This window comes from Pavona decussata, unplaced genomic scaffold (assembly GCF_977016875.1).
Source record: "Pavona decussata unplaced genomic scaffold, jaPavDecu1.1 SCAFFOLD_44, whole genome shotgun sequence".
In the NCBI taxonomy this organism is placed as follows: Eukaryota; Metazoa; Cnidaria; class Anthozoa; order Scleractinia; family Agariciidae; genus Pavona; species Pavona decussata.
In genome coordinates, this window is record NW_028145466.1 from 1,516,251 (window position 1) to 1,530,479 (window position 14,229).

At 40.3% G+C, this 14,229-nt stretch overlaps 1 protein-coding gene across 4 annotated transcripts in view; it reads right to left on the bottom strand.

The window, feature by feature from the left end:
• Positions 1-114: 114 nt before the first annotated feature.
• The window catches only part of LOC146482774 (RIMS-binding protein 2-like), a 40,230-nt gene continuing 26,115 nt past the window's right edge, over positions 115-14,229 (bottom strand). For all 4 annotated transcript variants that reach the window (XM_085106860.1, XM_085106861.1, XM_085106862.1 and 1 more), the window contains 9 exons: positions 13,516-13,706; positions 12,593-12,674; positions 11,507-11,803; positions 9,801-10,663; positions 8,078-9,076; positions 7,163-7,519; positions 6,548-6,619; positions 5,308-5,412; positions 115-1,581 (listed from right to left, as the gene is read on the bottom strand). In XM_085106860.1, the coding sequence (XP_084962986.1) occupies positions 1,414-1,581; positions 5,308-5,412; positions 6,548-6,619; positions 7,163-7,519; positions 8,078-9,076; positions 9,801-10,663; positions 11,507-11,803; positions 12,593-12,674; positions 13,516-13,706 (3,134 nt within the window). In that variant the 3' untranslated portion in view covers positions 115-1,413. The remainder of the gene's footprint in view (positions 1,582-5,307; positions 5,413-6,547; positions 6,620-7,162; positions 7,520-8,077; positions 9,077-9,800; positions 10,664-11,506; positions 11,804-12,592; positions 12,675-13,515; positions 13,707-14,229) is intronic.

Here is a 14,229-nt window from a genome sequence, read left to right on the forward strand (position 1 = left end):
ACCAACGCGTTCACCTTGAACAGGGTAACACCCCCTTCCCTCGTTTCGCTGCAGTGCAACGCTTTTGCGCCATACAAATTACAGTGCCTTGAAAACTGTACTAAACACGATGTGTTCTCTCCGTAAAATAGTTTTAATTGCGAACGTCTGAAGTATAGGTACATTGGAAAAACTCTACTAGACAATATATTAATTGATAATACCTTAACACTCTTGGTGTGATATATATGCTTACTATATAATATATTTACAATTCAGACTTAACTCTGAAACGAGAGATATTAATTAAATAAAAACAGATCACTACTCAGAGTTGGAAAAAAAAACCGCCTTCACGAGGCAAGGACAACCTGTTCTTGCGTATGGATAAGAACGATTCTTAAAGAACTTCCTCGGTCTTGCTCTTCAAAATTGCACTTTTAAAGCCACAGATTTTGTGTACGCGGGCAAAACGTCTAAAATAATATTATTCTCTGACTAGCAGACAAGTAAATAATTCGCATTTTACATGCTAGCGGCCTTAGTAAAAATTGCACGACTGATGAACTAAGGGCCGTTATACCCATATTTACAGTTGTAGGCCGCATTGGACAAAATATATATCCCAGATAAAAAATTCATTCAGTTCTCTAAAAGCTACAAAACTAAACATCATTCATTTCATATCACTTCTTTACAAAACATTTCGTATAAGTTTTTAAAACGCGCTCCCCTAGGATGTTTGATATTGATAAAAGACCTATATTAAGGTTACAACGCTTTTGAAATTTGTTGCTAAGTCAATCTTCAAAGACTGATAATGACAAAGAACTTAAGAATAACAACGATAAAGATCTATCTCTTTATAAAGTTAAAAATCGGGAACCTGGGAGGAACTCCCAATGATAACTGCATTAAAAATATGACTGTAGTAAAAAGACGTCCAAATTATTGACAAATGACTACCACACTGGATGTGCGGTAACTATATAATTTCTTGCGCCCACTTTCAAGATGGCAGCTAATTAACCAGTATGGAACTCGTCAATAATTTACCATTTCAAAGGTAAAGTGTTGTTTTTCTGCTTGCGCTAATCAGTGGATTAGAGTTCGTAATTAAGGTAATAATTTGGGGATCCAGGCAGTGGGCAATGTACGCATGTCACAGCAGCATACAATAGCATTTTTGTTTGTTTGTTTGTTTGTTTGTTTTGTTGCCAAAACGAGCCATCTTAAAATGAAGTAAGGCTGAGCGGGAAGGGCAGCAAAACGACCTTTTGTGGCCAGAATGCAGTTTAACGTCGCTTCAGCTACTCATTGCCCCCACTGGCAACATTTTCATGCCACATCAACGACAAACAAGTGGCATTAATGAACAATTTGTTCATTCAAAATTCGTGTATAAGCGAAGGCCATGCTATATCACTAGCAGTGCTATCTCTTGGAATTGTGTCCTCTCGGTGCGTTGTGACTCTTGGCGATCTTCTTGAACATCTGTTTTCCTTTGGAAAAGATACCTTTCTTCTTTTTGGGCGTGTCTTCTGCCACATGATGGGTGCCGTTCAGGTTGTTGTACTTATCCGCTGAAACCACGGGGGATTCCTGGAAAGGAAAGGCCACACATGATTTCTGTTAGATAGAGCAATTACCAACTGTTCAAGGTAAACGTAGGATTGTTTTGGGTTTCACTTTGCTGCGCTCTGTTTCAAAACACTTGTACCGATGGGTCTAATCAATCACGATAAAAACTAGGGGCTAGCGCATTTATAGGATAATCAATTTTCCCCCCCCCCCCCCCCTCCCCACGAACGCGCGTTGGATACAAGTTGGCTATAATCGTCTCGTATCCAATAGTGAAATAATTGTTTTATTAAACAACAGCTACGAAATATCGCTAAATCTTGCCGATGCATGGTATAATGGCTCGTGAACTATGGCCGCCAGACTAATCAAAACTCTGGAATTGCATTATCCAATGATCCAATTTTTAATAATTTACAATTATTCCACGAACGCGCGTTGCCACGAGTTGGCTATAACTATTCCATATCCAACAAGTGCGAATAGAAAAATTGCTTAATGAAAAAATAACCAAGAAATGTTACTGCATCGTCCTGATTTCATTTTGCAATAACGACCGACCAGGGCTAGCTCTCAGTTGTTCAAAGCCCGATTAAGCTAATCCTGGGTTAACGTGAACTTTGATTCGAGTTTAATTACTAATCAATAAAGACTCTTTAAAAAGATTTTTGTTCCTCAGTTTAAACTTAGACTTCTCGTTATCATTAGCTTCAAGTTAGCTTGTAAAAAACATTTTTAACGCGCGAGATCAAAACCTCGGTTAACTTTTAATCGGGGATTAACGTTAATCAGCTTTCGAACAACCAGGCCCAAAAGACGATTTAATTACCGTTTTTTATCGGGCATGGTATAATGGCTGATATCTCATGTTCAATAAGCCAATCAAAACGCTAGATATGCATTATTCAATGATCCGTTTTTAAATACTATTACAAATGAACAAACAAATACAAACAGAACGTGACAAATCAACTGAGAAGTTGAAAAAATCAAAGGAACATAGACACAAATGAAAAGGAACAAAGAAATACACAAAGGTGATAAATCAACTCAGAAGTGCAAAAGATCAAAAGAACAAGAAAATAATAGACGGTAAATTAAGAATGAGAAAAAGCAATAAACGTTCCAAGCACTGAAAAGTGTGTTCGAAAAAGAAAACAAAGTAATGAATGAAATGAAACACGACCACTAAAACTAGCCGATAGAAAAAACACAAGCGTGTAAAGCAGTTCTACTGCTCCAATAGAACGACTTTTGTTCAGCCACCTTGAAAGCTTTCCAATTATTACAATGATTACATGATAAATTAAATTTTTCTCTTCCCTTTAAATTAAATTTAATCTGTCAAATAGCATGTCACGAGTCTCTGGATGAAATGTTGTAGTGTCAGTACTTTACTAAAAGCTATTGAAAAGTACATACTGTGGTGCTGTTTATTGCGCTGTATAAGCCAGTTCTAACGTTTGAGTCTGTGAACTAACTTCTACCATGTAACCGTGTGACCATTCAAATGAAAGCTACTGAGCAGTACTTTCCTGTGGTGCTGTTTATTATGCTGTACAAGGTGGTTCTAATTTCTGAGTCTGTGGTTGAAATCCTAAAGTGCAACCATTCAAATGAAAGCTACTGAACAGTACTTTGCTGTGGTGCTGTTTATTATGCTGTACAAGGTGGTTCTAATTTCTGAGTCTGTGGTTGAAATCCTAAAGTGTCACCATTCAAATGAAAGCTACTGAACAGTACTTTCCTGTGGTGCTGTCTAGTATGCTGTACAATCTGGGCGGTGGATGAAATCCTGATGTATGACCACCCAAATGAAAGCTATTGAGCAGGCCCAGTTGTTCAAAGACCGGATAACTTTATGTACTGGTTGGAGTACATTTTATCCGCTGGATAAAGTTATCCGCTCTTTAAACAACCGGAGCCCGAGGTTACTGCGGTGCTGTTTATCACGTCGTACAAGGTGGTTCTAGCTTTCGAAGTCTGTGAACGACTCTAGCTATTCAAATGAAAGCTTTTAAGTAGTATGCTCCAGCGATGCTGTTACAAAAGCTGTGCAAATTTCGGTTATGCAAAATGTTCGACAAGTTCTAACAAGTGCGTTTGTTTATAGTACTAACAAAATAGGAGCGCATCCTCGCCACTGTTCCATCTCCGCTCGCCGACGCTTCAGATAACAGCAAAATACACAAAGTCCTGGTAGTATGATAGTTAAAAAAACAACTATAATGCACAGGTATTTCAAGTGCCTGTGGCCAGTTAAAGTATACTTTTTATATAAGCAGGAGAAGGAAGACAGGAAGAAGAGTTAAATACCAGAAATGAAAAAACAGATTGAAGAATATCCTTCAGTAGCTACTCCACTCAGCATGCATAGTGCCAATTAGGTAATGACCTGTGTTGATTAATGAAACGAGAAGAATCAACAGAGTAAAGCTCAATTTATACATCGCATTTCTGTCGCGTCGAATGTAATAAATCATTTTGCAGCTGTGAGCTTAGCCACCTGGCCTTTGAGCGAAAGCGAGGCTGGAGTTCACTTTGTTGCAAATGTAAATGAGGCAAGAAATTCATGGTAAGGTACCATATAGTCACCCACATAACCCTAATGCAAACTAGTCAGAGTACTTTCTTCTGGGAATATTCCGAGATGGGAATACACAGAATAGACGGTATTCATGTTTTTTCTGAACGAGAAAGAGAATTCAATAAATGAATAAGGGGGTTAGTTTCTAAGACGTACGTTTGGTTTTATCAACAGAGTTGACAACGTAATTTGGCCACCGTAAAGACAATCCGAGCGTTAGCCCTTCATCAGAGCGAATCAGAGCGAAGCGCTTACGCTCGAAAAGTCAGAATTCGAATCTCTTTACGGTGGCCAAATTAATTTCTCAACGGAATGAGAATAGCCAGAATTGACCCAAAAGAATGTATCCTTAGTATGGGAACAATATGATTTCCATGTGAAAAGCAGTGAGGTTTGTACTAAAACAAAGTCATCTTAGCTTCGCTTCCACACAAAGGCCAGGTCACTAAGAACACAACTGCAAAATGGACTATTCAAACTCGGGAAACACGAGTGAAATCTGATGTACCAATTAGGTTAAGGGCTAGGACTAGGACTAAATCGGAGAAACAAGCACCTTTTGCTTATTCTTATAAACAGAAAGAAAACACAGTGGACTACCTTTGAACAACAACGCCATGAATGAAAAAGATAGAATAACACGTCACCACAGACGCAGGCACAAAGAGCGACAGAGTAGGGGCGGTGGAAACGACACATTGGCTGCTCAAACAAAGGAGCTGGCATTCAAAGCTTTAAAAACATACACACAGGACAAGACAAACACAGGAAAGGACTGCAGAGATTAACTGCACAAAAAAACATGACAAACACGACGGGAGTATTGACAAAAACAGCGATAAAGACGGAGCAGAGACAAGTCCAGTGACAGATTACTAGGCTGTTCAAACACGAACGCGTAAAATAAGAAACATACAAAAGCTCCATTCACACCAACAAAACATGTTTAATTTAACCAGGTTTAACAAAATGAAAATTGGTCAGTAACAGAAAGCTGAACCATTGCTTTCATTTGTGCTAAATCTGTAGTCGACAAAAATCCGAAACCCGCTTTTATGAAGGAAACAATTTTAAACTGTGTTTAAGTAAACAGCTTTTAAGCATTGGTGTGAATGGGGCACAAGACTACTACAGAAGTCTGTAATGTCAGATTTGCTTACATAGCTGTCGTTGTGACTGGAGTCTTGTTCAGTCGCTTCAGATGGATCAGACAAATCTTCAAGGAAATTTGAGGGAACCAATCCACGGATTCCACGTAACTCGCCCTGAAAAGAAACAAAAGGAGCAAATAAATTTACCGCTAAAAACTGCAAGATTTAAACCAGCACTGAACATGCATGATACCGGCGCGAACGTTGACGCATCGGAAGTTGAAACCCTTCCTCTATTTCAGGTCAAAGCAGATAAATTTGTGATACCTATTTCAGAACTACTATTGGTGGAGACATGACAGAAATGCACATTGAAGAAAACGAAAATGGCAAATTTGACAAAATTTTGACAAGGGTTTTGACGACATACAAAGATTTAACGAATTTAACTATACTTAACGTCTGCTTGACAAAAATGGCGGATTTGACGACCTTCTGTCAAAGGCAGAGATTTAATGGGAATGACGGTTTATTGACCTTCGTAGATGGGTACCGCAAAAGCGACAAATTCGACAAAAACGGCTAATGTGCGAAAATGAAATTACGTCAAATTTGTCAAATTCGCCAAAATCTTCGAATTCGTCCACTGTATTTTACAGTTTGATGTATTTAACGAAACTCGAAATCGCCATGGCGCACATTGCTGTACCTGAGTAACATGGCAAAACGACAACTGAGTAAAACCAACCCGTCAAAGTGATCGAAATCGATAGCTCTCGTCCGCTAAGCCCAACATGTAGTTCATCACCAAACGACTAAGGCCCGGTTCAGACGCCGAACTTTTCATGAGGCGAACCTAATACCTTGAATTAAGTACATGAAAAGTTCGGCGCCTGAATCAGTTGAGAACGGCTGCTTCAATTTGGAAAGGCTCAGCCGTTCTTCCCGCCTGGCTCAGCCGGGAATTTCGGCTTTGGAACGGCTTTCATTCAGACGTCGAACTTTTCATGAGCCGAACCTAATGCATAAATTATTATAACGTATTTCAGATACAGTCTCTCGTAGAGAGCATGCTTTGCTTCGAGTAAATTAAGTTCGGCTAATTAAGTTCGGCGTCTGAATCAAAAGGCGGGATTTTCGTGATTTGGGCCGACCTTAATTTGAGTTAAGTTCGGCTCATGAAAAGTTCGGCGTCTGAACTGGGCCTAAGAAATAAAATCCTTTGGAGAGGTATGTACATCTGGCAAATATACGGGAGACAAGAAGGGTGGGTTTGGGGGAGGGGAGAGTTAGTTATCCATCTACTCACCGTAAAGAACCCATCCTCGTCCATACCACCGTACACATAAATCACATCACCAACTTTAAACTTCAGTTCCACCTGAAAAGAGACAAAATAGTCAAACTATATTGTACGCCTCATGAATTAATAACACTTAAAAGCGATAAATCGACACACGGTTTGGAGGATAATCAGACCAAGGACGCCTTAATTTTTAATATTTAAAATTATATCCACTAGCGAGCCCCGTCTGGGGTTCCAAATTTGCCAAAACAAAACAAACAAACAGGAAACCATTGGCTTTTAGCTTTTATTAAATTCAAGATTTTCATTCCATCCGTCATTTTGACACACTGAGTTCGTCATACACGAACAAAAACTGAGTTATGGTATTTTTAACGGAAGTAATGCGTTGCTCGTCTTCCAAAGGCTAATTCCGAAATAAAAGTGTGTTTTCCTGTGGCGCATTGTTTTCTCACGCTAATTAGAGCTATTGTTCTTTGCTCTCTACTCGGATTACAAAATTTGAATTTGAAAAGGAAAACGAGATGAATTCTGATAGTTGTAGTCAAATGACGCCATCTTGAAAATGGCCTATTCCGGCGTGGATAAAAAATCTGAGAACACTTGACATCCCCTTACCTCGCTATCCGGATTTGGCGACAAAGTCAATGGATCATAATCGAACAAAGCGACCGTTCGCCTGGGCGCCAGCTGGTAGTTGTCACTTTCCCTCGGGTCTTCAAATTCGCCTTCTTCAAGAATCACTTCATCGAGCAAATTTTCCGACGAACTGGCGTTGGCTTCCGGTTCGTGGCTCGGGCTCTCTTCAGGGGCCTGGGCTGACTCTTGAGTGACATTAAGAGAAGGCGTGGTTACATTACTGCCAGACTCGTATTGATCAAGTGGGACTTCTGACACCATGTTAAATGGAATGTACCCTGCTCTGTCATCTAACTCGCCCCAATAGAAGCCATCTTCGTCCCTGTCACCGTAAACCTGGTGAAATAGAGAATAACTTACCGGTTAAGATAATTTCTTTAGAGACAATTTAAAGCGGCAAATTTCGCGAAAATCAATGTCTGTAAAAACATAGAAAATTTATAAAATTAACGCTGAAGAAATCGCTAAATTTGATGCTAAGGACATTACCCAATTAAGCACGTGGAAAGCAATTGTTTTGCTCCTCACCATTAACTGACGTTCTTGTTACGTTCGTCGTCACGTTTGCGTAAATTCGTAACTATTTAAATCCTGGTTAAACTACTTGCGCACTTCATGTGGTGCTCAATATTTAAAGTCTTTGCTTTTGCTTGTTTGTTCTTGTTTCTGCTTTGACTTTCTGGGAGGGGGTGGGTGAGTGGGGACAGCGTTGAAAATACCACAAGTAATTTGTAATCGTGTGAAGAGTTGTTTGCGTGCCACCTCAAATGCTAGAGTGCTCCACGAATTCTTCACTCATTGGGCAACTATACCTTTGTTATTCCTGGCTTGCCTTTGCTTTAATTTACAGAGGAAAGAAGAGGGAGGGGTTAACAAGCAACGTTCATTGCTTACCTTTATCAGGTCTCCCTCATTAAATGCGAGCTCCTCTTCCTCGGCATCAGGATTAGGGGACATAGTAGCAGGGTCGTAATCATACAGGGCTAGGAACACCCGTATTTGTTCTTCTGCGGCCATACCACCCTCGAGCCCCTGATCAGGAGGAGCTTGCCCTTCAGCTGAAGGTACGGCTTCCTCACAACCTTGATCACTGGTGGCTCCATTTTGCTCTGTGTCTTGATAATCAAGATTTCCGTGTTCGTGTTCATCCAGCGGAGTTGAACTTCTCTCCACACCATCACGATCAACTTCAGTATCGCTCAACGTGTTTTCAAGAGTTCCACCTTCAGAATCTTCAAGTTCAATGCTATCAAGAAGCCTATAATGAGAATTAGGAGGAATGTTCGCTTTCAATTCCTCGTTACTCCTAGTTAAATATCTTCCAAGGCCGAGATCCCGTGATGGTTCATATTCGGGCGAAAGTTCCGAAGGGCGTTCGGTTTGCGATATTCTCCGAATATCAACACCGTAAGCTGCCGACTCACCCTGATCATGATCTTCGTCAAGCAAATCCATGACGTCATCATCGCTCTGAAAACCTTCGGAGGCTGAGTGAGGAAAGTTGCTCGGAAAAGCTATCGATTCCGACAAATCTTCCTCGTCTTCTTCTTGAATGATAGAGAGCGGTGGCTGTTCGTCTGAGTCACTTTCAAAATCACTCTCTTCGTATTCCAGTGGTCGAATGTAAGGTCTTTTGTCTGGGCCCCCTGGACCCGCGGGATGACCCTCGGGACTCCTTCGTTGAAGGCTGTCTGCCCCATCTAACGACCGTTCAAGTTCTTCCGTGTCGTTATCGCTAGCTACTGATACATCACTTTCTTTTCTTGGTCTCTCTTGTGGCCTTTCTTGTGTTTCTTCCTCAATAGGCAAAACTTCGTCTTCGTCAAATGGTAGTTCATCCTCGGGGACTTCAACTTTGTCAACCTCAACATCTTCATTCTCAACATCTTCCTCCTAAAAAAATGGTAAGTAGAATAAAGACTTTAAGCAAATTTTCACAGATGGGTGCACCACGGAAGGAGGCCATGAGCTCTTCTTTGGCCAGGCCAGAACAAAGGACGGTTTAGGGTTTACAGTCAATCCACATCACGCGTGACCGGTATTTGTGAAATTTACATGTCTGTTTTCAACATCACCGGCTAGATTTTAAAGTTTCTGTAGAAATTTCACTAGTTTATTGACGGTATAAAGCTATGAATTTCTCTTTGCGTTACAGCATTAAATATTTCAAGGATGACAATTGTTTCCCAAGTATTTTGAATCTTTTTTTCAGTTTATGCGTCTTTTTCGGAAAGATTTCCAGAGAAACGTTCAACATTCCATTTAAATACCGGACATTACAAAGAGGAATTCGAATGTTCATTTCATTCTCGCAAATACTGGTCACGCGTGAAGTGAATTGACTGTAACTGTACAAAACAGACAGGAAGCATAGTTAAGGGCGCAATTGCCACTTGTCAGGTACATACTTGTCTTTGTATCAACCAAAAGAAACCAGTGTTAAAAGTTTTGGAATTAAAAAAACATAACGGAGTAAATGGTCAAATTGTACGAGATAAAAATCTTAAATAACGAAACCAAAGTCGCATTTTGATTAACAGAAAGGTGTCATATGATAAATTTAAGTGGAACTGATTGAGAAACGCGATAAACTGACATATCTAACAAAGTAACCTACTTCCTTCTCCTCCTCCTTCTCCTCCTTTGCCTCCTCGCCGTCATTATCCGGCAATTCATCTTGTTCTTCCTCATTCACCTCTGTTTCCTTCTCTGTGGAGGCCACGTGATTATCCACAACATCTGGAATGCAAATCTCAACTTGCTCCTCCTCCTCATCCTCCGATTCTCTTCCGTCGCTCTTCGTGACGCTGTCGGCACTTTCCGACTCATCGTCGGCCTCCTCGTCATATTTCCACACCACAGGTTCTCCCTTCGTTCGAGGCTGCGCTAAAGGAGTCGAATCTCCTTTGTGATCAGCCACCTCTTTGTGAGAATCATTTACTATTACTAGATGTGGCTGGCCATTTTCATCTCGACTGTACCTTCTCACACTGTCAGACCTCTCTCGTTGTTCCACAGCAGCCGTAGGATCATCAGCCAAGTTTGATTCATCAGGTGGGCTGTGATCATCATCCTCCACAGAGCCTTGAGAAGCTAAGTCAACCTTTTTCGCAAGTGGCTCAGCGCCTTTAGGTTTTATCAACTGATTCACTTTGAAATTAAGCATCTCAGCAGAAAGCTCAACTTCATTAGAATCCGCAGACTCCCCTTCACATGACTGAGTTCTTACAACAACACGCAAAACATTACTGTGACTTTTCTTAACCGCACGTTCAACCATCCATGACACGGCTGTCACGCAATCCGCCGTGGGTGACGTGACCTCAGTGCAAGGGAAACCATTGATGTACACTTTGTATCCTGTCACACGCGCACCGTTTGAAGTTCCCTTCTCAGTTATGGTGACCGGAATCCAGTTGAGGTCCAGTGAGTTGGAGTGGCCAACAGAGACTTCCACCTCTAGAGGCGGGTCAGGCAGACCTAGGTAAGAAAATGAAACATTTTACACCCCTGAAGTAAGCCAGTTCGCCCGCTAAATTCGCATCAGAACTAAGAAGACAACAAAACGTAATGGGCAAACTAGTGAAAATGACGTTGGCAAATACAAAAGCCAAACGCTCATTAGACAACGACAAACTTGTCTTAATGGAAATCCATAAATGGTATAGAAAACCATCAAACATGAATTCAAGGATTTGTGGTTTTAGGTTATGCCTGTACTATTTCTATAGCACGTTTTGTAACTAAAGTAATTATTACAACGTCCTTCCTTGCAATTAGCTCGTATCGTAAATTTTGACTCCCGTCACTCTGTTTTTGTCATCCTAGGCTTGGGGCAGCCTGGACCTTATAAGCCCCCGGTTTCAATTTCAGGCTTCCCCGCCAGCAAACCTACATGTATTTTGTATGTGTAGTGTGTAATATTTAGTTATGTGTGACGACACAAATAAATATTCATTCATATTCAGTATCGTATAGCCATCATTTGCAATTTAAAAATTTATTTGAAATCCAGTTAAGTTTCCCTTATGGAAGACGAGTTTTCTTCTAACTTTCCCATCTTGCTGATGGAAAATGTGACTAGTTTATCAAAGAGTCGAAAGTAAGATCATTTTTCGATGAAAAAAAAAAAAAAAAAAAAAAAAGCTTTTACTCTATATTTTTTCTGTGCTAAGATGTGAAGTATCACGAACTAGCCAATCACAGACCGGTAAGTTTGCCTCGAACCAGAGTCTGACCAGTCCCTACCCTCCCCCCCCTCCCCCAAACGCTCTCGCTGCTCCCTTTTCCAACTAACTCTCTCTATCAAAGCCACTTTATTACCTCCTGGTTCAGTTCTGAATTCAGCCTCTGCTGTTAGAAGATCCACCTCAATATCCGGTTCATTATCATGATCCACCACTTGCTTAGGGTTTTTCGCTCGGACATGCACCTTATACATATGGTCTGGCTCGAGGTTAGTAATTGTGTGCTGGAACGTTCCAGGACGCACCGTCCTGTGAAGGTTCCCATTTACAAGGATTTCGTGACTGAACGAGCTGTTGCCTGGAGACCACGCGATCTTGGCTGACGTAGGAGATACGCACGTGACATGCACGTGACTTGGAGCGAGGTTGGCATCTGAAAATTAATATTGATAGCATAATTACATAAGACCTGGAAGCTTCAATTCTCGTACTAATATTTGTTCTAAGGACATCCAGCTTCCGTGGAGCAACTATCAGCCGACAGTCCCTCGACAAAACCCTCTAATGTTTAAATAGAAACACGAAAAACGTTTTTGTCTGGACACAGATACGTTCGGAGAAATCGCAATTTGATGTCTACCTAGGGAGAGTCCACAGTAGTGTATGGAAGCTATTTCGAGTTACTTAACGTAAAAGTTCTATTAAACACCCCGTTGGAAGGTCGCCGATTTTTTAATCAGCTCACCCGTACCCCGCTTCTCATTACAGAACGCATAAAAGAAATACTTCAAAACTTAGTATCGTACCAATGGCCAAAACATCAGCCAGTTGGCCTACAGGAAAACTTAAACTCCAACTGCCTTTGTAATACACATACCCATTAGTGCTCTCTTTCGGTGAGCTGTGTGGTCAAGAAAATTGCTAACGCTAATTTCAGTTTTGTTCAAAAGTCGTGCACCTGTCTATATCTAATTTTAAGCACACTTGAATGTTATTTCTACTTCTTAAACTAAAATTTAGAATTTAGACACTATTTTCATCAATTTACCGTCCATTTGTTTTTGGAGCAGAGGTTCCCTTAAGCCATCATCTCTAACACCCCCACAACCTCCCCCCGCTCTGCTTTTCGTGGCCTGAAACCAAATAAGCTTCCCCTCCCCAGGGGATTAAAAGAACTTTTACCGTAATTATTCTGTACTTCGTATTATCGTATTTCCCTTACCTTTGCCAATAGTCACCACAGCTGATCTATCAGATGACTCTTCACCTTTAGTTGTGATGGTTCTCACAGATATCCGATATGTCTGAAACATAAGGCAAATCATTTGTCAACTCCGCCGGCACATGTAACTTACATTCAACAGTGACAAACTATAGGATTAAATATATCTTATTAGATGTTTTGGTGTGTAATATCGCTGTGTATTTTTACGAGTTGTACCATATCAAAATACAAACGATGAGTGAAAATATACGGCGATTCTACACACCAAACATCTACTAAGAGATTCAGTGCCCAACTTAAAGGAAACCTTCACTCTCGAAACATATAAACGTTAAATTGTTGAAAATACAATCTACTTTGAAATTTCGTTGGAGAAAATGGAAATAATATTTCAGTGTCGGACAAAACATGATTTTTCGTTTTTAAATTTCCCGGGCGCCGCCATGTTGGATTTCATGACGTAATACGGTTGCTCAATAGTTTCACACAAAAGAACTTCTACTGAATAACAATAGCGGCAACCGTTACACGTCATAAAATTCAAAATGGCTGCGCCTACGAAATTTAAAAGCGAAAGTAGTTGATAATCATATCTAATTTTTAACACACTTGAATGTGATTTCTACGTTTTAGACTAAAATTTAGAATTTAGACACTATTTCCAACACAACCGCCAATTTGCTGTCAGGGTGGAGGTTCCCTTTAAGCTTTTGTGATAAGTAGCAAAGAAAACTGTGAGACAAAACCGAAACAAGATGAGCGCGTGCGTTGGAAAACCGTTTTTGTACTGTATGAATAACCACCAAACCGGTTTTTCACAGTACAAATAACTAACTGTACAAATATCGCGTCATATTTGTACTCGTTTCGCGCGTAATTCAGACTGAGTTGGATAATAAAGCCACATGTTCTTGTTTTACCTCTTCAGGGTCAATATCTTCCAACAGAGCCTTTGTTTTGCCTCCACCTTTGATCATGAGCCGCTGGTCTCCATTAACGTACACACCATAACCTTTGACTTGGTCAGCAGGAAGGTCAGCGGGCTTCCAACTCAAGAGCACACTCCGTGTAAACTGACGCTCAAGAAAGAGACGCCTGGGAGATGGAACTCCTATGATACAAACACATTCAACAGGCACTGTCACCACCATAGTTAATTGAAGGCACAAGTAACTATGGACATTACTTGGTAGAATTTTAACCCTTTAAGCCCTGAGATCGATCAGCATCAAATTTCTCCTTGTAATATCAATGCTTATTCAACCCCTGAGGTCATGAGAATTAAGGATATGATTACCCAAAGTGAATTTTCTTGATAAATAACTTCTCCAAATTACTTTTAAAGTTTTAAGCTTTCCATTCCTCAAGTCAAACCTGATTGACTTTCAGTCACAAGTCTAGTTCCCTTAACGTTTGAGTTTGTGAAAGAAATTCTGATATGAGACTATTCAATTACAGCTATCGAGTATTAGTTTTTGGTGACGCTGTTTATTGTATAAAATTATTGTTCAAGGTGAACCTTTGTCTGGATCTGTGGTATAAAATAGTTTTGGCTTTTTCGCAACCTTCATTCGGTCTAAAAACAAAATAAACTTTTGTAATAGAATTCAATTCTTCAAAGATGAAATTGACGG